Here is a 26,374-nt window from a genome sequence, read left to right as displayed (position 1 = left end):
TGGCCTGCCGAGATATCCAGCATCACCCAGAGGCACTGGTGGTTAAGAAATCCCTCTCCCTTTCTTCTTGATAATGTCACAGAAGAGGCAAATGCAGTTCCTGACAACGTAATGTTAGTTTCATAGAGACGTGTCTCTCTGAGCGTTCAGCCAGTTACATGGGGCTTCAATTGCATGGATTTTCTCACTGCAAAAGCAATAGCTGGGCTTAAGGAAGGTGGAGGCTTCACACGGTGCTGAGACCCACAGTTCTGCCTTTGGTTGTGCTCGTGCTCATCATCCCCCTCTGAGTCAGGAAAAAAAAATTGTTTGGGAGCACCATTCTTTTCCCACATTTAAAGAAAATCAAACGGGATTGTTCTCTCTTGTCTCTCTTAAGCTCCAGTAACACCTTTTATCTGGAGTCAGAGTCAACATCTCTGATTGTTTGAGTAGAGCTAGAGGCCAAGGTAGCCTTGCCACATGAAAAGCTTGTTTGTCTCTTTCTAAGTTGTCACCTTGGCAATGACCTCATGAGGTCTCTGCTGGATCTAAAATTCTAGATCTCCCACTATACCCGCTATAATTTCCCCTTCTATCTTGATAGACTACCTCATCTGCACATTCAATCTGTCAAGGAACACTTATTCCGAGTTGCCACAGGCTTCATATATCGGGTGAGGCTGGGAGGAGGCAGCAAGTAAACAATTATAATACAAACATGACAAATGCTCTGGGAGGAATTACATACAGAATGTATGGAATCATTGAATAGGGATGTCTAAATCAGCCCAAGAGATGATAGAAGGTTAGGGAAGCATTCCCAAAGGAGTGAAGTCTTGAAGGGGTTATAGGAGCCAGGTAAAAAGGGGTGATGAGAAGGTAGTGAGACACACATGTAATGAGAACAGCATGTTCTAAGAGTTGAAGGCATGGGGTAAGAGAGGGGTGACATGTGCAAAACTGCAAGTAGCTGGATAGGCTGAGACAGTACGTGTAGGGGTGGGTGGAGAGGCAGGAGACAAGGCTGTACAGACAGAAGCAAGTCACATGTTCTTTTTTTTTTTTTTAACATCTTTATTGAAGTATAATTGCCTTACAATGGTGTGTTAGCTTCTGCTTTATAACAAAGTGAATCAGTTATACATATACAATATGTTCCCATTTCTCTTCCCTCTTGCATCTCCCTCCCTCCCACCCTCCCCATCCCACCCCTCTAGGTGGTCACAAAGCACCGAGCTGATCTCCCTGTGCTATGCGGGTGCTTCCCACTAGTTATCTATTTTACATTTGGTAGTGTATATACTAGAGAATGGACTTGAGGATATGGGGAGGGGGTGGGGTGAGATGTGACAGGGTAAGAGAGTGTCATGGACATATATACACTACCAAAAGTCACATGTTCTTAATGCCGTTGTCTGAACTTTCTCCTTAAGGCAAATAGTAGCCGTGAATCCTCTTAAGAAGGGGCATGACCACATCAGATTTGTGGTAACAGTGTGGGAGATGGTTGCCGGTGGGGAAAGAAGAGCTAGGTAGAGAAGAGAAACTACAAAGGTACAACTATGGTGATGGCAGTGGGGATGGGGAAGAGAGGAAGGATTTGTGAGATATGTAGGAGCTGGTATTGACAGCTGACTGGTTCAGTGGGGGAGGTGAGGGAAAGGAAGGAATTTATCCATGTTTTTGGCTCAGTGGATGGGTGGATGAGCAGTACCATTAAATTAGATGAGGAAATCGCAGTGTGAGGCAACTTGAGCAGGGAAAGGGGAGAATGGTGGAATTCCATTTCTGACATATTGCTTTGAGATGCACAGGGACCGTTGTTGGATGGCGGGTGGAGAATGTGGGGTGCCAGGTAAGCAGACAGAATACAGGGAACATTAAAAGACAGTGGGCAGACCTGCTAAGCTGCCAGTTTGCTTCTATCTTCACTGGCAAGAAGACTGGTTTTCAAATTAGAAATGGCAGAACAAACATAATAAAAAGAAAACTGAAGCCCCAAATAGGTGAAGTGAAAGAAAGTATCTAGTCATTTTAAATGATTTCAAGTCTCCTGGTCAGAGGAGTTACACACCAAGCCTTCTGAAAGAAATTGCAGATGTAATCTCAGAGACACGATTGGTAATCGTCAAGAAATTGTGCAGACTATAAGACAAGAGAAGGACAACTGTTTTCCAGATTTTTAAAGTAAAGAGGAAAAGATTGTAATGGGAAATATTCAGATAAGTTTCACACCATTTATGACAAAGATTCTAGAATGACTTATTAAATAGATGGCTTATGATTACTTTAGTTAATGCATGCAGCTGAGAAGAAGGAAGGAGGGCACATTGATGGCTCTCTGACGGAAGTTTATTTATACTGCTAGCTTGTCCAGACTGACTGTGGCTTGTGTCCTCCGCCTTCCTAAGCACAAAGTGAGTTGTCTGGCCTGCAGTATGAATTCAAGCCTTCTCTCTCTGTGATTTGTTGCCTGTGGTACTCAGCCTGTATGTGGCCCTTTATGAAAAGAGGCTGACAATTTAAATGAAGAAACCAACAGTCTGAATTCTCCAAGAAATCCAGCATCACTTGTCAGGGTACCCCAGGGAACTGACAAGCAGCATTAACCTCTGCAGTTATTAGCTTAAACATCAATAAACCTTTGTCTATTAGAATCCCACTACCTTATTTTTTGTGCTATTTCTTTCTTTACACATACTAACTGTAAAATGAGAACAGGAAACAGTAAGGCAAATGTGGTACAGCATGATGGCAGGAAGGCAGTCATGTCTCACCAACATCTCTACCTCTGACAGGCTAAGATATAATGTAAAATATCTTGTGTTAAAAAATATATATATATACATACACACACACAACATTAGTCTTTCAGAGACCTTCTTAGAACCTTAAAAAAAAAAGGGCAGCCTATTTGAGACCCAGATGACTCTCTTGAACTAAAGTATATCCTCTGGGAGATGTCACCAGTGTCACATTTTAAAATTATATGATCCTACAAATCAAGCAATAGTGGGTTAAAGTTCCCTTCTTAAAGCAAAGCGAAACAAAACAAAACAAAATGAAAACAACCAAAAACCCAGACATGAAGATTAGTAAAAAGATCTTTTAGAACGAGGTTTCATATTCAGATCTGTTTGGTTCATATATAAAGCCATTTATTCGAGTTGAAAATGATTTTGACATCCTGTAAGTTCCTAACCAATACACACTGAGACTTGTGCCGTATCCAGGGAGAGGCCCTAGTCCTCTCCCTCCACAAATCTAAACTAGTCCCTCCACAAGTCTAACTTTGGTGCATTTCCCCACCAGAAAATCCAAACAAGCCCCTTGTATATCTTTGTCCCTCATTTTCCATCCCCTCCTCTCAATATTTAGAGCAAAGAACAGAAGAGTATCTTGACTGAAGTTACTGGGATCATCAATGTACCAAAACACAATTTGCACATGTGTCTTCCATTTTAAAAGTAATAAATGAAAGGGAATCTTCTTACCGTATTGACCCAATCATGTATGGCTGTGCCAGCTGAACCACAATCGCACCACTTCCTAGCTGATGACATGTATAGCCAGAATCCCAATCATAGTTCTTAGTGTCCCCATTCAGCAAGGCATTTCGGCTCCGACTGACTCCTTCAATCACACTGGCACAATCAGCAATTGTTGCAACGTTCTCCATGGGAACTGTGAATCCAACACGAGATTCAGCATCAAGATAAAGAAGCCAAATATATCCCAACAGTGTGCTATGAACAAAATTAATTAATTACTATCAACAATAAAACAGAAATTAGAGCATCTTGATTATCTCAAGATATGAACACATTTCCATGCCAAATAGCTTTTAAAAAAGTTGAACCTGAGGCTGGAACAAACCAAACCACATGTAGCAATTAACCCTAAAGAATTTTATTACAAAGAAACATGATACCCCATAAGATATAGAACGGATAAATACATTGTGAAATATTACTACAGTGGGACACCACACAGTAGTTGAGATTAACTACAGCTATATCCAAATTGATTAATCAAAAAACAATGTTGAGTGAGAAAAGCAAGGCACAGAAAAACACAGTGTATGAGTTCATTCATACAAAGCTTTTTAAAAAGGTAAAACTAAAAATATAATTTGTTTAGGGATACATATATAAACGTAAAACTAAAAAGGAAATCCAGGGAATTATTACACAAAATTCATGATCATTTGTATGAGAAAGAGGGAGATGAAATCCTGGAGGGGCTTCAAAACTACTGGTTTTCTTCTATTCTCGTGAAGCGATAGGTACATAGGCACTTGTTTTATTAGTATTCTCTAAACTGTACATATTTATTACACTTAATAAATGTAGTAAGTTTGTTTAAAGAAGCATGACATATATAGATTCAGTATTTTAGAATTCATAAAGCAGGAAAACAATCCAGGACATGGCACCAATCCCTTTGCAGAATATACAGTTGCCCTCGGCCATGATTCATTTCCCTTTTTTGTTTGTTTACTATTCTGAGCAATTCAACACATATGCTCATCTCTTTGTTCATGAACTGCTGCATTCTGAAACACCAGCTCTGTTTTGATTCTGTGTCTCTCTATGTACTTCAAGTCCACATCCACCTGTTCATTTACAAAAGTCTAGGGTATCCACAAAATGATATAGCTGTCCAAAAATGATGTAGATTCTCTAAACACTGAGAAGAGAATGATAAAAGGTGAGAGCCTTTTAAGTCCACTGGGACCTTTTTTGTGCATTTACTAGCGCTGCGATTTTCTTCGGAAATTTAAGTTATTTAACCTAAATCTACAATTAACCTTAGCTACTTACATTCAAGATGTGTAGCTTACTTTACATAATTTTAAAATGGATTGAAAAAAAGACAATTTCTTATTAGATATATACTATACTTTTCAGTATAATATTATACTCTATGTAAAGAGAGAGGGTGAGCAGTACTATTATCATGCCAAAACATTTCTAACTTTATAATGATGAGGAGTAAATAATCTTCCATGTATCTTCTTTTCTTTTTTTCTTTTTTCTTTTTTTTTTAAATTATTTATTTATTTATTTATTTATGGCTGTGTTGGGTCTTCATTTCTGTGCGAGGGCTTTCTCCAGTTGTGGCAAGTGGGGGCCACTCTTCATTGCAGTGCACGGGCCTCTCACTATTGCGGCCTCTCTTGTTGCGGAGCACAGGCTCCAGACGCGCAGGCTCAGTAGTTGTGGCTCACGTGCCCAGCTGCTCCATGGCATGTGGGATCTTCCGGGACTAGGGCTTGAACCCGTGTCCCCTGCATTGGCAGGTGGATTCTTAAGCACTGCGCCACCAGGGAAGCCCTCTTCCATGTATCTTCTAAGCAATGCATTTACTTTCCAAAGGTGGGGATGCCTGTACTCGAGCCCTCATCTACCTTCACTACTTGCTTTGCTCCCTCATCTCATATACCTTCACTGCTTGCTTTGCTCTCTGTAGATAAGGACAGCCATCCACAGATAAAGAAGAGAGGAAGGGAAGGAGGAAGGGAGAGAGATTGGATTTTCTGGCCATGAATCCCTTGACTATGAAGCTTAACTCTAAAGCAATAAGCAGAATCTCTGGTAAAGTAACCTGTGAGGACAGTTTCCTGGCAGAGAAGGGGCTTAGAGAAAAGCTCCCCTCTGACTTTGAAAGGAGAAGAGATAAAGGACTATATTTAGAGGCTAAGTCATGGTACCTCCATCTCATGGAAAAGGGGAAGTATTCTGTGATTGGGAAGAAAGAACTAAAGGAAGTGGCACAAGATACACAATAAACTGAGCTGAGACATAAAATCACACTGTAGGTAGCTTAAGCTGCAGTAAGAGACAGCCTCCATTCTCCCAGGTGCTTAAATAGCACACATTTATTTTTCACCCACACTATGCTGCATTCAGTGATGATCAGCAAGGTGACTCTGAGCATTGCATCATGCAGGGAACCTAGTGACGGAAGCTTTGTATTGATTGATATGTGCTTCTTCAATCACAGCAGCAGTGAGAAGGGAGTGAACTGGGAACTGGCTCTTAAAACTCCTCCCCCAAAGCAACACACATCACTTTGCTCACATTTTGTTGACTAAGGCAAGTCACAGGGCCTTACCTAACTTCAAAGGGGACAGGAGAGGGCTAACTTGTTGTGTGCCCAGGAGAAGAAAGGGAATATTTGGTCAACAATATTAACATCTACTATAAACATTAAACCAGGATGAAGGAACGTTCAATAGCCAGATAAATCTAGTTCATTTGTGTAAAGTATATAAAATATTTCAATGTAGGGCTTCCCTGGTGGTGCAGTGGTTGAGAATCTGCCTGCTAATGCAGGGGACACGGGTTCGGGCCCTGGTCTGGGAAGATCCCACATGCCGCGGAGCAACTAAGCCCGTGAGCCACAACTACTGAGCCTGTGCGTCTGGAGCCTGTGCTCTGCAGCAAGAGAGGCCGCGATAGTGAGAGGCCCGCGCACCGCGATGAAGAGTGGCCCCCGCTTGCCACAACTGGAGAAAGCCCTAGCACAGAAACGAAGACCCAACATAGCAATCAATCAATCAATAAAAATAAATAAATCTTTAAAAAAAAAAAAAAAATTTCAATGTATAAATATACCAAAGGGACATTTAGATTGTTACCATTGTTTTCTTTGTGATTACAAATGTGTCTTCTTGTGTACATAGGTAAGAGTTTCTTCAAGGAATATGTAAGACATATATATGTATATATTTACACACACACACATACGGAAGTGGAATTACACTTGTGGCTATGAGTTACCTCATTGGCAGGATGTCACTCCTTTCTTGGTTAATGTTGAGTTGAAATATTTAATCTTTTCCTATATGATTTGTGTTTTCCTTTTCTTGTTTATAAGTTCTTTCCAACCCCAAATTTATAAAGATATCTCCCTATATTTTCTTCTATAAGTTCTCAAATTTTGCTTTTCATGTTTGGTTCTTTAATCTATTTAGGATTTATTTTTGGTATGCTATTAAATACAGATCTACTTTCACCTTTTATTCATAAGGTTAGCTAATTTCCCCAGCACCATTTAATGGACAGTTCATCGCTTTCCTCCACTAATTTATGTTACTTTAGTCACATATAAAGTTTTCATACGTATCCAAATCTCTTTTTAAGATCTGTACTCTGTTTCCTTAATTTGCCTAGTCTTGTGCCTTTACCATCTTGTTTTAATTACTATAATTTTACAGTATACTAAAATCTGACAAACTGAACACCTGTCTTCCCTCTCCTTCCCCTTCTTCTCCGTTTTTCTTCAAAATTACCTTAGATATTCCTGGCCCTTTCAGGAGAATTTTTTGTTTTGTTTAAGTTTTCAAATATGCTAGCATAAAGGATTCTTCAATATATGCAAATCAATGTGATACACCATATTAACAAATTGAAGGAGAAAAACCATATGATCATCTCAATAGATGCAGAAAAAGCTTTTGACAAAATTCAACACCCATTTATGATAAAAACCCTCCAGAAAGTAGGCATAGAGGGAACTTACCTCAACATAATAAAGGTCATATATGACAAACCCACAGCCAACACTGTTCTGAATGGTGAAAAACTGAAACCATTTCCACTAAGATCAGGAACAAGACAAGGCTGCCCACTCTCCCACTACTATTCATAGTTTTGGAAGTTTTAGCCACAGCAATCAGAGAAGAAAAAGAAATAAAAGGAATCCAAATCAGAAAAGAAGAAATAAAGCTGTCACTGTTTGCAGATGACATGATACTATACATACAGAATCCTAAAGACTCTACCAGAAAACTACTAGAGCTAATCAATGAATTTGGTAAAGTAGCAGGATACAAAATTAATGCACAGAAATCTCTTGCATTCTTATACACTAATGATGAAAAATCTGAAAGGGAAATTAAGAAAACACTCCCATTTACCATTGCAACAAAAAAGAATAAAATACCTAGGAATAAACCTACCTAAGGAGACAAAAGACCCGTAGGCAGAAAATTATAAGACACTGATGAAAGAAATTAAAGATGATACAAACAGATGGAAAGATATGCCATGTTCCTGGATTGGAAGAGTCAACATTGTGAAAATGACTATACTACCCAAAGCAATCTACGGATTCAAGGCGATCCCTATCAAACTACCAATGGTATTTTTCATAGAACTAGAACAAAAAATTGCACAATTTGTATGGAAACACAAAAGACCCCGAATAGACAAAGCAATCTTGAGAAAGAAAAATGGAGCTGGAGGAATCAGGCTCCTGGACTTCAGACTATACTACAAAGCTACAGTAATCAAGACAATATGGTACTGGCACAAAAACAGAAATACAGATCAATGGAACAGCTATCCTGAGATAAGTCCAGAGATAAACCCACACACATATGGTCACCTTACTTTTGATAAAGGAGGCAAGAATATACAATGGAGAAAAGACAGCCTCTTCAATAAGTGGTACTGGGAAAACTGGACACTTACATGTAAAAGAAAGAAATTACAATACTCCTTAACACCATACACAAAAATAAACTCAAAATGGATTAAAGACCTAAATGTAAGGCCAGACACTATCAAACTCTTAGAGGAAAACATAGGTAGAACACTCTAGGACATAAATCACAGCAAGATCCTTTTTGACCCACCTCCCAGAGAAATGGAAATAAAAACACAAATAAACAAATGGGACCTAATGAAACTTACAAGCTTTTGCACAGCAAAGGAAAACAAAAACAAGATGAAAAGACAGCCCTCACAATGGGAGAAAATATTTGCAAATGAAGCAACTGACAAAGGATTAATCTCCAAAATTTACAAGCAGCTCATGCAGCTCAATATCAAAAAAACAAACAACTCAATCCAAAAATGGGCAGAAGACCTAAATAGACATTTCTCCAAAGAAGATATACAGATTGCCAACATGAAAGGATGCTCAACATCACTAATCATTAGAGAGATGCAAATCAAGACTACAATGAGGTATCACCTCACACCAGTCAGAATGGCCATCATCAAAAAATCTACAAACAATAAATGCTGGAGAGGGTGTGGAGAAAAGGGAACCCTCTTGCACTGTTGGTGGGAATGTAAATTGATACAGCCACTATGGAGAATAGTATGGAGGTTCCTTAAAAAACTAAAAATAGAACTACCATACGACCCAGCAATCCCACTACTGGGCATATACCCTGACAAAACCATAATTCAAAAAGAGTCATGTACCAAAATATTCATTGCAGCTCTATTTACAATAGCCAGGGCATGGAAGCAACCTAAGTGTCCATCGACAGATGAATGGATAAAGAAGATGTGGCACATATATACAATGGAATATTACTCAGCCATAAAAAGAAACAAAATTGAGTTATTTGTAGTGAGGTGGATGGACCTAGAGTCTGTCATACAGAGTGAAGTAAGTCAGAAAGAGAAAAACAAATACCGTATGCTAACACATATATATGGATTCTAAAAAAAAAAAAAGGTTCTGAAGAACCTAGGGGCAGGACAGGAATAAAGACACAGACGTAGAGAATGTATTTTAGGACACGGGGAGAGGGAAGAGTAAGCTGGGATGAAGTGAGACAGTGGCATGGACTTATATACACTACCAAAAGTAAAATAGATAGCTAATGGGAAGCAGCCGCATAGCACAGGGAGATCAGCTCAGTGCTTTGTGACCACCTAGAGAGGTGGGATAGGGAGGGTGGGCAGGAGACTCAAGTGGGAGGAGATATGGGGATATATGTATATGTATAGCTGATTCACTTTGTTATAAAGCAGAAACTAACATACCACTGTAAAGCAATTATACTCCAATAAAGATGTTAAAAAATAAAAATTAAAAAAAAGCAGTAAGCCTTGATGTGGAAAAAAAAAAAACAACCCAAATATACTAGCATAAAAATTTTCACAGTATGTTCTCATTATCATTCCAAATATTTGTATTTGTACCTTTCCTTTCTTTTTTGGTCAGTCCTATACATGTTTGTCTACTACATTAGTGTTTTCAAAAAAACGATTTTCAATTTTGCTGATTATTTTCTTTATTTCCTGCTTCACTAAATCTGCTCTTTTTATTATTTCTTCTTTCTATTCCTTTGGATTTATTCTATTTTTTTCTAAATATCTGAAGCAAATAATGAGCAAAACATTAACTTTTTTTTTTTCTAATAAATGCATTTAAAGCTAACGTTTTACCTCTAAGTCCTGCTTTATCTTTACCCTTAAGTTTTGATATATAGTGTTTTGAAGAGTATTAGAGTCAACTATGGTGTAGAATGTTCCTCCATCTGGGTTTGTCTGACATAAAGTGTTTTAAAAGTTGATTGCATCTAAGTATTTTCTAATTTCCATTAAGATTTTTCTTTGCTTTATAAATTATTCATAAGAATGTTTTTTTAACTTTTCAAGTTTTTGTTACTGATTTTTAATTACACTGTAATGTGGATAAAAAGGTGTGGTCTGTATGATACTGACTTTGTAGAATTTGATGAGATTTGCTTTTCTGTGGTCTAGTTCATGGTTCTTATAAATATTTTACATGTGCCTGAAGAGAATGTGTATTCTCTACTTTGGGAGATATATGGTTCTATATATACCTACTATATCAAACTTACTGAGCTGTTCAAATCACTTACATGCTTACTAATTAACGGGAGAGGTTTGTTTAAATTTCCCACTATGACTGTAGATCTGTCAATTTCTCCTTGTAATTCTGTCAATTTTTGCTTTATGTATTTTGAGAACACATCATTTCGTGTACATTATTTTAGAATTATATCTAACTGGTAGATTGAACCTTTCATCATTATGTAGTGTCATTTTTTATCTCTAATAATGCCTTTGCCCTAAAATCTACATGTTCTGATGTCAAATAAATATAGTGCCTTTATTTTGGCTACTGTTTCCTTAGCATCACTCTTCTATTTTTCTGGTCTCTTGTGATAACATATAACTAGATTTTTGAAAAATTCAGTGTCCTTTGTCTTTTAACTGGCAGATATACATGACATATTAATTGTTATTACTGATGTATACTAATTCACTTTTTTTTAAAAAAATTTATTTATTTTAGGCTGTGTTGAGTCTTCGTTGCTGCACACAGGTCCCCTCCAGAGGCTGCGATAGGGGGCCACTCCTCACGGCGGTGCACGGGCCTCCCACTGCGGTGGCCTCTCCTTTTGCAGAGCGTGGGCTTCAGGTGTGTGGACCTCAGCAGTTGTGGTGCCCGGGCTCAGTAGTTGTGGCTTGCGGGCCCCAGAGAGCAGGCCAGGAAGCTGTGGCGCATGGGCCCAGTTGCTCCGCAGCACGTGGGATCCTCCCAGACCAGGGCTCGAACCTGGGTCCCCTGCATTGGCAGGCTGACTCCCAACCACTGCCCCACCAGGGAAGTCCCACTAATCACTTTTATTTCTACTTACAAGTTTTTTTTTTTTCTTTGCTGCTTCCCCCACCTCTCTGTCTACTCTGTTCCTGTTTTCTAACAGATTGAATTTCTTTTATTTTACCCACCAGTTATCCCTATTGATTTGATTGGGAAGTTATATATTCTATTTCTATTCTTTTACTAAATTCTATATATGCATACCAGACTTAACAATGCCTAAAATTAAAAATCACATATTCCCTTCTCCTGAACAATATAAAAGATCTTAACACTTTTTCATACAAATCGTCTGCCTCTTGGCTTGTTATTCTTACCTAACATTTTACTTCTACCTTGTTTTAGACTCTCAAAATCAGTCACCATTATTATTATCTTATACAGCCAAAACTTATTTATTCACATTCACCAATTTATTCACCTTTACTTTTTTTATATCCTCCTTTCTTCTTGGTTCAACTTCTTTCTAAGACACATCCATTCAGCAAAGTCTTTACTTGAAAGTATATTTTGGACCACTCTTGAATAATAGTTTAATTGGGTATAGAACTCTAAGTGAAAAGCTGTTTTTCCTCAGCACTTTTAAGATATTATTCCATAGTCTTCTAGCTTCTACTGTTATGTCTGCTATCCCTCTAACTGCTGTAATTTGTTTTTTTCTCCACAGTTAATTTTAAGGATTTCTTTTTGGTTTTAGTGTTTTGCAATTTTACTATGTTGTACTTAGATGCAGACTAAATTTATCCTGCTCAGGACTGAATATAAGCATTTATGGCTTTTATCAAGTCTGGAACATTTTAACCATTATTTCTGTGAGTATTGATTCTCCCTCATTTTCTGTTTTTTCTTCTTCTAGAATTCCCATTAGACCTCTGTTGGAACTTCTCATTCTATCCTCTCTATTTCTTAACCTTCCTTTCATTTTTTTCCTCTTTACCTCTTTTTGAAGCATTCTGGGTAATTTCTTAAAATTACTGTTTGTGTTCACTGCTTCTCTCCAGGTGTGTCTCATCTACTGTTTAACCTGTCCACTGAGTTTTAAAATTTCACTGTCAAACAAAAACTACCCAGTATTGAAAATAAATGAACTGAAGCTACGTGTATTAGCAAGGGTCAATCTTACAAAGAAAGTTGGTTAAGAAGAACAAGTCAAAAATACAAAGGGTACAATTCCACTTCTATTGTTCAGTGATAGACACCTAGTGAATCTCACCTATGTGGTGAGATTAGAAAGGAGAGCTAGGGAGTAGTAAACGCAAATTCAGATGAATGGTGACCTCGGACAGGAAGACAGCAGGGATGTGCTGTGGGGGGAACACACAAAGGGCTTTAAAGATTTGGTAGTGTTCTATTTCTCAAGATGGGTGGTGGGCATATGAGTGTTCCTGCTCTCCAGACTTTACATATATGTTCTTTATGTTCCTTTCCACAAATGGAATATTGGTTATTTTTAAAATTCCACAAATTTTAACACTGTTTTTATGAAAACCAGAAATATGGCAAGTAATTTCAGAGGGTTTGAAAGGATAAACCTTTTAGGATTCTTTACAATGCTGATGTGCTCTGTAGTATCCACTTGGTCTTGATGGTTGTCCTTGCTGACTCTCCCTGAGTTTATCAATTTCCTCCTAAGCTATCTTACTGCTTCACAATTTTATCCCTAGATGATCTGCTTTTAACTAGTCAATTAGTGCAACAGCATCAGAGACGATCATAAAATCATTAGTGATATGGTTTAAAGCTCTTTGGGAAAAAAGGCTGGGATAAGCACTCAGAATTCCTTTTCTAAAGACATAGTTAGAAATATTTATTAAAGAAGATTCTTTCAGTCTCCAACATTTTCTCTAAGCAAAACTGCCCTAGTAATATCACCCTCTGACCCTCTGGAATCTTAAGGTAGTCTAACATATGCTACTTTAAAGAACTTTGCCTTCTTGGGACTTCCCTGGCGGTCCAGTGGTTAGGACTCCACACTTTCACTACTGTGGGTCTGGGTTCAATCCCTGGTTGGGATTTTTTAAAAAAGAACATTTCAAAAACAAAAACAGTGCCTTCTTAACAAAAAATCCTATATCTATGTGCTGGAGAATAGTATTCCATGGTTTCCACTTTGATCTTGACATCATCGTTCATTAATGTTTCTCAGTCAAAGTCTGGATCTACAAAGGGTGCCCAACACAGATAAACACAGACACATATAATACACAGAGATAGACTGTATTAGTGAAATCTACCCCAACTCCCAAATTTCCTTTCAAGAAATTGCTTTTGCTAGAACTCTACTAGCAACTTGATAAGCAACTGTACTTATTCCATAAGGTAGCAAATCAGATCAGCACTTCTCTTAATTCTCATTCCTATGTTTTAAACAATGAGTCAAATTAACAATATAACGACCCAATGATGCCAACGGGTGGAAAGAAGAGAAGGATAGGGACCTGGGCACAAACCCTGTGGATAGAGACTTTCTGTAAATAACCAAGGTGAGAACATAATTCCAGCGCTGGGCCAATTCTTAATAGCCAAATCAGTATTTCAATCTGATCTAACTTGACAATTGGAGATTTAGCATGTGAGTTTCATAAGGGCAGGAACTTTTGTTTCTTTTTTTTCACTGCTGTATTCCCAACTGATAAGAAAGAGTGCCTAGCATATAGTAGTTATTAAATAAATATTTGCTGAAAGAATGAATCAGAGCTGGAAAAGCATGCGTATATAGGTGGGGCACTTAACATAGCTCCTTACCAAAAGCTAGAAAATCTAATAAAAGTTACTGAATAAAGCAGAAAAAACTGCTTTCTAAGGGAAAGTTTTCTTAGAAAAGTGAAGTATGATCAAGCTCTGGGTCTTGACCTAAACATTAAAAAGAAAACAAATATGCCCACTGCAGAAGAGCTGCTTTATAAGCACTACATATATACCCTTAGCTCTCTCAACTTCTCTTCCCCTAAAAGTTTGTCCCACATACAGAAAGATTGGTCACTCATGGTAGACTAAAATATTTTCTGATAGAGAAACCATTTGGGGGAGAACAGGAGGAAGAGGAGGAATGTATATAATAACATGACTTTTAAAGACTATAGAAGCTTTTTTATGCCTGACAGTATTGCTATCTGGTTATAGTCATACTATAAGAGTTCTCAGAGAAGAGGTCTGTCCTAAATGTCACCACTGGGTTTACTAATATAGGCCACTTCCTTCATTTCAGCAGGAAAAAATTCTGTTATTAATTCTTCTTCCTAGAAACACAAACCTCAGCCTGCCTAGTTGGACTGCCTAATAATTACTCAATGGTTTGAATAAATTCTGTGGTCTTTTTTCCTGGGAAAAATTAGAGAGTGATTCTAACTGACTGCAACGCACAGAAGGTGCCATACTGTTTTTCTTCCCTTAAGGGCCGGGCCACTCCCCATTTGAATGTTCATTACCGTCTTTCATATGTGTCTGATAAATTTATTAAAAACACCATCTGGATGGAACTCAGCTTTGTGCTGAATTTCCAGTCTTCCAGTTTCCTCCCTTGTCCCACTGGAATTTCTGCCCCAATTTGTGTCACTTTGTTTACAAAACCATATTGCCAAAGCCCAGCATCTCGCATCTGTCTCTTTCTGGTTTTCCTTTGCCATCCTTCAGCTACACACCTATTACAATAGCCTATGCTAGGAGCAAAGGGGAAGTGCCTGGGCAGAAATTACTTTCCCCCTCTGTGCACATAGCAATTCTGCTCAAATTTAATTTGCTGCTTCTGAATGCAAAAATTGCATGTTAACAAAGTGTATACATTCTGCAAGTGTATGAATATTGGGATGACTCACACTGTGAGGAACTGCAGAAAAAGTGCTCTGAAAACAATTGTACTGTCCTCTGTTCTTACACAGCACCAGGGGTGGCCAACAGCCTGCCTGTAAATTTAATTCAGGAGGAATAAATTTTTTAAAAGGCAGTATTACTTCACTAGGACATGACCTGAGGGCCACCTGTACCAGCTATATTTAAAGATAAGACTGACATGTTATTTAACTGTCTCCAGAGATCACCTTGGAGAGATAGGGGGAAAAACCCATTTGAAGCAGATTTTAAAAGTGAAATAGCACTTAGCACTTAACAGAGGATTGTCATCTTCAAAAACAGTGCTTGATACAGCAGAAACTAACACAACAATGTAAAGTAATTATACTCCCATAAAGGTGTTTTAAAAAAAAAGAAATAGGGAGGGCTTCCCTGGTGGTTCAGTGGTTGGGAGTCCGCCTGCCAGTGCAGGGGACACGGGTTTGATCCCTGGTCCGGGAAGATCCCACATGCCGCGGAGAAGCTAAGCCCATGTGCCACAACTACTGAGCCCGTGCTCCGCAACAGGAGAGGCCAGCGCAATGAGAAGCCCACTCGCCACAACTAGAGAAAGCCCACTCGCAGCAACAAAGACTCCACACAGTCAAAAATAAAATAAATAAATTTAAAAAAAAAAAAAAGAAAGAAACAAGTGAGCAAGTAAACAAACAAACAAACAAATAGTGCTTGTGTTGGGCTTCATGCAATGTTTCCCTGGCTGTTTTCATTGCAAATTGTTTTCCAATGCACAGTGGTTCACGCAGCCATCAAGTACTTAACAGTCTCAGGGAGATTCTTCTCTGTTGCCAAGATTTTCAGAGTTACAAAATATTTCCTTCAAAAAGACAACTAGGACTATCAGCTTAAGGTCACATCTAGACATCCTCCTACAGACCTACACCATTTTTTTTAAAGGGGGACTTACCCTAGGGGCCTATCCACAGGCCTACATAGGAACTTGTTGCTGACCAGGCAAGCTTCCAACTCAACTGCAATCCAACCTTCTGTCAACTTACTCTAAAGGGAAAAATACTCACAGCTGTTATGTCTGAACAGCTGTAAATGAACAATAGCTAATTAGAGCTCAAGCCCATTTTTCTTGGAAACTATCAAAAAGCTACAAAAATGTATTCTGCAACACTGGCACTGAGTTACATTCATTCCTGGTTTTATCTATCAGGTTAAAAAAAAAAATCAATTTTCTTGGTGCAGCCACTATGGAAAACAGTATGCATGTTCCTCAAAAAACTAAAAATAGAGTTGCCATATGATCCAGCAATCTCACTCCTGGGTATATATCCGGACAAAAATATAATTTAAAAAGATACATGCACCCCTATGTTCATAGCAGCACTATTTACAATAGCCAAGACATGGAAACAACCTACATGTCCATTGACAGATGAATGCATAAAGAAGATGTGGTACATATATACAATGGAATACTACTCAACCATAAAAAAGAATGAAATAATGCCATTTATAGCAACATGGCTGGAACTAGAGATTATCATACTAAGTGAAGTAAGTCAGAAAGAGAAAGACAAACACCATATGATATCACTTATATGTGGAATCTAAAATATGACACAGATGAAATTTTATGAAACAGAAACAGACTCACAGACATAGAGAACAGACTTGTGGTTGCCAAGGGGGAGGGAGGGTGGAAGAGGGATGGAGTGGGAGTTTGGAGTTAGCAGATGCAAACTATTATATATAGAATGGATAAACAACAAGGCCCTACTATATAACACAGGGAAATAAATATATTAAATATTCTGTGATAAACCATAATGGAAAAGAATATTTTAAAAAGAATGTATATACGTATAACTGAATCACTTTGCTGTACAGCAGACATTAACACAACATTGTAAATCAACTATATTTCAATTAAAAAAAATCACTTTTCAATCATATAGTATATCACATTACATTGCTGAAGAAAACCCTTTAAACTTTTCCTTTCCCAAATATGTCCCGGTTCCCAGCACCGTGGAAAGGCTGCTTCCTAACACAATTCCAAAAGATTCAGTCATGACCATCTCTCCATATCTGCAGGGGAAGCCCATGGGAAGAAAACAGACCTTGCCTTTTGAATGCTGGCAACCCATTCCTCTGAGCCTCTTTTCCTTTCTTCTTTGTTTTCATTTTTGTCTGTTTCAGTCAGTATAATCTGTGTTCTCATCACTCCTGTTATAGCTCCAATTCTGAACATCACCAACGTTGCCCAAATCACACACCCTATCTTGAGATTATAAGGACGTTGACAATCATGCTGGGTTCTATTTAGCCAGTGACAGGAAGAGGTAACACTTTTCCAAACTTTAAATGTGGCTTTCCCTTCTCCCAAAGTATGCAAACTTTGTAACTTTAGAAAGTTATAGCTCCAAACATGTTTCAGAGAACATGGCAGTTTTATAGAAGACGGAGGTGAGAAATCAGAGGTGGTTATTCCCAGGGGCAAAGGTGAGGTGGGGTTGGGCCAGTGGATGCCAAGTATGCATGTTTACCAGGATCAGTGAATTCACAAAGCACCTTCCAGAACTAACTGCTTAAGAGGTTTACTCTCTTATCTGTAGTTTTCAAACTCCAGCATTCACACTGGAGGTTTTAGCTGTGAAAATCTTCGATTCAAAAAGACCTTAAAGAATCAAGCATCAGATGTTTAACAGCGGTAACCACTGCAGCGTATCAAAGGGGGATTCACTCTGCAGGTGAGGCCTTTAAATTTAGGACAAAGGAATTTCCAGATGTAAGAAAAAAGATAGCCCAAACAGCTAACTCTGTGTTTGAACTAATAGGCAATATCTCATTGGGGTGATTTTTTTCCTTTTCTCTGGACAAAATCTGTCAGAGAAATCTGCCCCCTACATCACGACAAGTTATTCAAGCTGATATGGGGAAAAATACCTAACATACAAAAAGTCACTGAAATTGGTCTTGCAAGTTTAGGAAACTCTTTCTCAAAAAAATTTAAAAGTTATAATGTAAAGGGCATCTTTTTCTATGAGTAGTATAAGAGTTTTACATGGATTTATTTTTCCTTATGTACTAAAAGATGTTGATATCAACAGAGTTATTTTTGTTCCACATTAATGGTTGAAAGGTCTTCTCAGGCCACGACAATTTTGTGACTCAAGATCAGAGATGTCACCACAGCTTTGGGGGAATATTTCTCATTCGTGTTAAACATAGAACAAAGATGTGCAAAAGGTTTTTAAAAGGTCCACAAAAGAAGCAGTGGTTTGCACGTAAATTTTTGTGTTTTTTTTTTTTTAAACCATCCCTTTAACAAAGTAGTAGCTCTTCTCTCTCTCTCTCTTTTTAAAATTTTTTTCATTTTAAGCTGGAGGATGTATCTGGTTCAAACTTTAAGTCAGAATGATTCTGAGATAATGGATAACTCTTGAGTCTTATGATCTTGAATGACGGTCCTTTAAAATGTATCAATAAATATAAAATTTGAGATTTTACTTACAATAGTTATCAGCAGTGAGGCAATCAAACATTAAGCGGAATCCTGTACATTTTACAGAAAATGTCCCAATCAGATCTGTGGCAAGTACGCTCCTACAGTTCCACCTTGGCAGAAACTGCCTGCCACAGATTTTGGAGGCAGAGAGAAAAAGGTGGGAGACGACACCAAATTCTCACATGTTTTAGTTCCCACAAAGCATCCTGGATTGAATTGTGCGAGAAGGAAAGAATCTCTGAGAATCTCAAGGGAGCAAGACTGGAATTCAGAAGAAACATACAGGTAAAGGTGAGTCTTAACTTCTGAATATTGAGCTTTCAGAATTGAGACTCTGTAATCAAACCCCACAGGACGCCTGAGGGAAAACTTGCCTCCCTGGGCTCTCCCAGATTTAGCCTGAGGGGCCAGCCCAGGGCTGTGGGGAAGTTGAGCAATCCCCTGGGTGAGACTGAGGTTTTGCTCCCTAACAGGCGAACTTGGGGTCCCTGGGGAAATCTGTCTACCTAGCTTCAAAGACTGACAATCAAAGTCTTGTAAGTGACCTGTAACAACTTTACTTATACTCCTAAGTAAAGTAGTTATGAGAAAAAAAAAAAAAAAACTCAGGAAAAAGTACGATTTACACTACCTCTGGAGGCCAAAGTTAATCTAGATTGAAGAAACAGAATCATGCTATGTTTTCCAGTAGGCTTACAGTGTACGATGAAATGAGTCTTGTCTAAAATACAATAAAAGGCAGTTAAAAAGCACCTTCTGCTACTACTCTCAATTAATTATTCTTCTAATGGTTTACACTTAGTGCTTTGGGAAATGAAAAATGGGTGTGAGTATTTTTAAACAGAAGTTTATTATGAATATTCTGGGACCTGTCAGTTAGGAAGTATCTTATTTCTGAGTTCTAGCCCTCTTTGCATCATGTCTCCATACTTTAATTCTGAGAGGAAAAACGTTTGCTACCCCCTGCCTGCCTTCAGCTCCAACATCCACTGGACCAAGGCAATGGACTGGAAAGCAGGTACCTGAAGAACTCACCTCAGTTCTGTAAACCATGCCCTAGGCAATCTCGAGAAGGCCATTTAACCACCCTGTGACTCAGTTTCTTTACCCATAAAGAAAAGAATCCCTTCCTCCTTCTGCCTTCTTGTGAATATTGAAAGAATAAATTAGATCATGTTCACAAAAGCATCTTGAGATTTTCAAAAAATCACAAGATCCAAGCTTGGTGCTTCCCTAGTCATGAAGGGCCAGGCTTTTCCCACATGGTATGGGTAGGTGGGACCAGCATTTCAGAAATCTGGGTATTACACAAGAGGTGAGACTTTTATTCTCATGAGCCACCTTGTAATTGTAAAAGGATAGGAAGCAGGGAAAGGAAGAACCGATAACAATTCTACTGACCAGCAAAAACCTATTAGCACCTGCTAGGGTAATATGCAGCTGGCAGTTTCAAAAAAAACAAGAAAGCATTTTCTTCTGGTCGATATTTGCTGGGGACAGCAATTTCTGACCTACTGAATCAGATCAAGATCATGGGACTTATTAGAGCGAAGAAGTCTCTTTGTGCTAACAGTACGGTGGCTGGGGGGGTCTCCCTTCATTAAACAAAGGGGTCTGCCCACAACCTGCCTTCTAGGATAGTCACCGCTTTGAGGTTTCATGAGCTATCACCACTGAGTGAACAAATCAAAACGCATTAAAAAAAATCACAGACACAAATAGGCTTACAGTTTATCAGTGATATGGACAGTGATAAATGCCATATGGGCGCTCTACTCTTCTTGGGTGAAAGCAGGATGGGGGAAGGGGGAGAAGAGAGGGAGGGGGAGGGGGAGAGGGAGAGGGAGAGGGAAGGTTCCCTACAGTATCTAGATGGTCTTCAAATGTTCATAATTTCCTTAGGGTGTGCTCGTTGCCAAGTTGACAGATGTCGCTGGAAAAACCTGTACTATTCTGAAGAAAGGCTAACCTTTCAAGAGGGAGAGAGGGGGAGGGAGCCAGCGCACCAGTTCGGAGAAGAGATGACATTAAGCTGGACAGCAAGCTACCCTTAGCAAGCTGGATCTTTGAAAGGCTGTGATAACACTGCCAAGGAGAACTGTCCAGGGAGAAATCTCATTTCACCATGGTTTTCCTTGCCATGAGTTTAAATTAGTTTTTAAAACTAAATACTAGATGCCCTAGACAAGTCAATAATTATTAATTATTACTTTTTTAAACCACCAAGACTCCGATGCTACGTTGCACAACATTACCCTAAAAGAATTCACGGCTATGCCATTTTATACTCTCTCCTAAGCGTTTACCCACTTTCTTTTTCATTCACTCTTCCTGGTTGTACTTTATACATAAAGAGAAATGGGTTCTTCAAGGCAGACTGCCAATGATCTTATCCCAGACTTCCCCGCTGGGTGCAAACATACACGCCTCTTTTGCTTGCTTGGCCCTTGACATTTCCTAATGAGAGCCTTTCAAAAGAGGATGGAGAATGCTGAGTATTAATTTAAGGGACAAAATGGTAGTTTAGCAAAGCCCCAGTCCTCTTCCACCAAATAAGAGGAGAAAGCACATTAGGGTCTCCTTGTTTGAGATTTCAGCCTGTAGGTCAGCCAGTGCAGCCAAATCAGCATTTAAGTGACCAGAGCTGAGGCTGGGGAAGGAGGGGAAAGCCAACGGCGCCCAGACCTCCCTTTTCAGCACATATGCCTCTGTTCTCTTCCTGAGGAAGACCGCATCTCCTTTTCACCTCCAAGATAGTTCTCTTGCATTCCCAACTGTAAGCCTCCCGCTCAAAAATCCACATGCTCTTGTTCATTAATGTGACCATTAGTCATTTCTTCCTGTGCCCTGGGTACACCCAATGTTTTTGTCAGCTCTGGTAAGGAGAGACTCACCTAATGTCTTCTTATGAAAGGCAGATTACCAACCTACCCATTTAAAGATTAACAGTACTGTGCCATAAGGAAAATTATACCTCCAGCTTGAAAACCTGCAATTGGGGAACAATTTTAAAGGATCATATTCATTTATATCAATTATCTTGTTTATCAAAGACAATGAAACCCAAACTGGTAGTAAAAAGGTACAGAGTGCACTGTGAGGAATAATTAGGTCTCACCCTCCTGGAGGCCGATAGCCATTTACCACTTCACTTTGGGAGGTGATGTTTACAGTGTCTGTTCTATAACTCCCTTCACATTAACTTTCAAATGTCAAACGCAGGCAGTTAATTGTATATTATACAAAATGTCACATATGTAAAATACTGAGATATAAAATTATTATATCTGATCTACCACAAGAAATCCTGCCTTTTAGATTTAATAGCTTGTCAGTCTCTGGATTCAGCTTAACTCCCATTATATGGTCTGTGTTCGCCAGGTAGCCACTGTCTGACGAATAATCTTCTATGCCTGCACTGTGTCCTCAGCCAGATGAGAAATAAAAATAAAATGATATGACAATTACTATTACAGTTTAAAGTAATATGTACTAAGAAGAATGGGAGATATATGAGCAGCAATGTCACATGTTCTGACTGCATTCCACCTCTGAGAACAAGATTCAGAGAATCATGATGCAAAGCTTATCAAAGCAGTTTAAACTGAAGAGACTGAGTGTGCACTGCCCAAGTTCTTTAAAGCTACCGGGTGTTGACACCAACAGCCTGTGTCTACCCCAGAATCTCTCTATCACAAAACTACACACCAGCATGAGAATTTCTTTTCAATCACCTGCCAATTTTGCAAAGATCAAATCCCCTCCCTTTGCAACCCACTATTCCAATCTTGCCAAAACCAACCCTCTGGCAATCTCTTTGTCTGTAGGCTCAAAGAACCCAATTCTCCTCTAGAGCCATAAAGATCAGACAGACAGGAAGGAGAAGAGTGCAGCCAGAAAGAAGGGAGGAAATAAAATAAAGCAGTGTGTTTCTATGGGGAAGGAAAGGAGAGGCCAGGAAATCAGCTGGGGTGGGAGGGAGGCCAGGAGGGCTCCTTGATATCCATTAGATACGATTTATACACTAAAATTTTTGTGGCTAAAATTTAATGAAACAAATGAATAAAGAGAGATACCAGTTGACTATGGAACTCCCGTTTCAGCCCATTTCCATGGGCACAGGATGGAAAACATACAATATTGTGCCCATAGGCGGTTAATGCTTTCTGACATGACTGAGGGCTTGGATATATGTGAATCTGCTTGACTAATCCACACAACCAGTGAAGCACTGGTAAGAAACTCAGAGCCACAGTAGCTCATCAAGTCATTGAATTTACGGTTAGAAAAGAATCTTGAGGACCACTTAGTCCAAGGCACAGAAAATTTATATCTTATTACATATTGATCCAGAAAACAGAAAAAGAGGGAAAGCTTCTCAAGTCATTTTAATGTAACTTTGGTTATAAAATGACTTAGAGATGAGAAAAGAAATTTATAGGCCCATTTTATTTAAGAAAATAGGTGTAAAAATTCTAAAATAAATATTAGCCAACAAATCCAATAATTATTAGAAAATACATCATGTCCAAGAAGCAATTATCCTAGGAATGCAAGTATGGGTCATCACCAGAACACCTATTGTTTCAGTGGGTTAAAGAGTGATTGTGAGCAAAGGAGTGTTCCAGTAAGATTACTCTGGCTGGAGGGTGAAGGACAGTGAGAAGGACTAGAGAGGATGGGGGAGACCCATGAGCAGAAAGACCAGGGCAGTGGTGAGGAGAGATGGTGGTGGCTTACACTAGGGTGGTAGCAGTAGCAGTGGCCAAAAAAATCACTAGGGATTAGAGAAATGCAAATTAAAATAACAACAAGATACTACTTTATGGCCATCATAACGGCAGAGTAGAAGAACACATATATTAAGTGTGGGTGCGGACATGTGGAGGAAAAGGGCTCTCGTGCGCTCCTGGTGGTGGGAGCGTAAACTGGCACTGCCCTGCAGGAAGGCAATCTGGCAGTATGGATCAAAATGAAAGGTATGCATGCTTTAGTACTCAGGGATCATACATTTGAATATAGGTCTCAGAAAAGAGATGCAAAGGAGACAAACACAAAGAAACTCATTGCAGCATTGTTTTTGAGAGCAAGTAGCTGAAGGCGACCTAGGTCTCTATCACCGGGGGAATGAATGAAACGGCGAGACAATAACAGTACCCACCTTACAAGACAGTTGTGAAGGTTAAATGATTTTATGTAAAGAGCTTAGAACAGTGTCTGGCAAATAGTAAGAACTATATAAATTCACTGATAATATATTTATAGTTATTATGATGAAATCCTAAGTAGCATTAAGAAACAACGATGTCATAAAACCATAATACTAGGTCAGAAAAGTATGAAAAAGAATAGACTTATGGCATAAAAACATTTTTGATGATTAAAACACATATACAACCCTCTCCCAACATTACAGATTTTCCAAATATATGTGCATATTAAGGACATAATGAAACATCTTAGAAATGGTCATAAGGGGAGGGGAGCAGAAGTGGGGTTTAACAAAGATGAGGAAACACAAATAAAAGAGAAGGCCTTGCCTGGATCACTGAGGATGATGTATTATGGCCTAAGGTATATAATGAACACAGTTATCCAAACCAAAAGGATACTTGTTTAAACACAAAAGAACAGATCATTAGGTTAGTTTTTTCATTTCATAGCTGAGAAATTGGAGTTTCAGAGAGATTGTGACTTATTTATTACACAACAAATCAGCAGCAGAGTGAGAACCAGAATCTGCATTGATCGTCTGGTCCTCAGAAGGCAACACATCACTCCTTCCTTCCATCGGACTGTCCATCTATCCACCTATCTAGTAAATATTTATTGAATATTGAGATTTCACACGCTGGGAATACAGCAGTGAACAAAAGAGACACAGTCCATTCTATTATCGAACCAGATAAACAAATGTATAGTTACAAATGAAACTAAGTACTTGGAAGAAAAACACCCAGATCTATTAGCATCATACAAAGAAACTTTAACCCAAACTGGGGGTAGAGGGTCGGGCAAAACTTTTCTTAAGAAGTGACATTTAAGCTGCAATTTAAATGATCAATAGGAGGTTAAGGAGATAAATGGGGTGGGGTGTGATGCAGTGAGGCTGAGAATGAGGAGAGGGGGAGAAGCTTTCCAGAGGGAATGGCAAGTACAAAGGCCCCATGGTCAGGGCATGCATGGCGCATTCTAGGAATGGAAAGAAGGCTCGTGGCCTGAATGCAGAAAGCTAGATGGGGACTGGCACAAGATGAGGCAGGTGTATGCAAGCACCAGATGATACAGGACCTTGAGGACTACGGTGGAGATTTTGAACTTTATCCTAAAAGCAGTGGAAAGGCTCTGAGTGATTTTGAGCAAAGGAGTGTTCCAATAGGAGTGTGGTGAACAATGGCAAGGACTAGAGAGGATGCAGGGACACTGCTGAGTAGGCAGGCATGACAGACAACAGTGCAGGAGACATGGGGGTGGTGTGCACTAGGGTGGTGGCAGCAGTGATGGCAAGAAGGGAATAGATGGGACATTTGGAACATAGTATCAACAGACAGTTATGTCTATAATATAAAAAATACCTCTGATGATATATATTTTAGTGTGTTTCCACAGCTCACTGAGGTTTTACTGAGGTGTGCTTCCAGTTTGTTATAACAGGCATCTACTGAACATTAATTCATCAAAGGATCATTGGAAAAAATACGATAATGCTCCTGGGGCGACAAGTTCCTCAGTTTTGAGCAAGAAGGAAGGAAATAGGGCTCTAAGCCCTTTCCTAAACTATCATTTGCCACCAAAGACCATTTCTCTGTTATCCAGCTTCCCTGGCCATTAGCCAAATGGTAGCCGCCCAGTCAGGATGCCGGGGACGGCACGCAGGGAAATCCACCACCAACAGCCACGAGACCTGCCTGCACTGCTGACAGTTCTGAACTGAGAACTCAACCAATTCATATTTAATATTTTACAGAATCATTTCCTGAAGATCCTAATTTGAACATTCTAACACCTTCTGCACTTTTACATCTCACCTGAGTCCCTCACTTTTACACTCCACTTTATTACCATTTTAGTTGATTTCATCACAGCTTCATGGAAAACAACTTCACCAACGACCATTTCCTGTCATTATGAGGGCAGAATTGAAGCAATCCCCTGCTTGAGTACCAGGTAGTTTTTATGATAATTTTACCACAGGTAATGCTGTGATTTTTAAGTACATTTCTCTCTTGTAGCACGGTACGGATTCCTGTCTGTAAAACGATAAGTACTGAATGCAGCTATAAAAGAAACATACCCATCTTCACAATATTAAAGAGACAATAAATTCAAAAAGATCACTGTGTGTCAGACTGGCTCACCTACCAGGCACCCGACATTATACAATCACTTAATTTTACTCAAATCAGTGACATGCCTAGTCGGTGTTACACTGAGTTATGGGGCAGGAGAAGGCCGTTGGGTTTAAAGGCCCCCTCCCAAAACATTTTATGCAGCGGTCTGCTCCAACAGCCTCCAAATTCCAAAGATTTAATTTGATTCACAAAACCGTAGCCCTCACATCACTATTTTAATAAATAAATAATACCATAGTGCCCAAATGGCTACTGAAATCTTTCCTTCCACTTCCTTCTTTCCATTTTTAAACATCCTTCTTGTGATATAATTGACACACAATAAACTGCACATATTTGAAATGTACAATTT

The 26,374-nt window shown here is 39.0% G+C and overlaps 1 protein-coding gene across 4 annotated transcripts in view; it reads right to left on the bottom strand.

Moving 5' to 3' along the window:
* The window catches only part of BTBD9 (BTB domain containing 9), a 401,355-nt gene that overhangs the window by 104,478 nt on the left and 270,503 nt on the right, over positions 1–26,374 (bottom strand). For all 4 annotated transcript variants that reach the window (XR_014250710.1, XM_082412539.1, XM_082412537.1 and 1 more), the window contains one exon: positions 3,477–3,666. Coding sequence is in view for 3 of the 4 variants with exons in the window: in XM_082412539.1 (XP_082268665.1) it covers positions 3,477–3,666 (190 nt within the window). In the remaining variant the exon portion in view is untranslated. The remainder of the gene's footprint in view (positions 1–3,476; positions 3,667–26,374) is intronic.

The sequence above is a fragment of the Balaenoptera physalus genome, assembly GCF_965194825.1.
Source record: "Balaenoptera physalus genome assembly, chromosome: 11".
NCBI classification, from domain to species: Eukaryota; Metazoa; Chordata; class Mammalia; order Artiodactyla; family Balaenopteridae; genus Balaenoptera; species Balaenoptera physalus.
The sequence above is the reverse complement of the archived record's forward strand: the minus strand, read 5'-3'. Positions and strand labels throughout refer to the sequence as shown.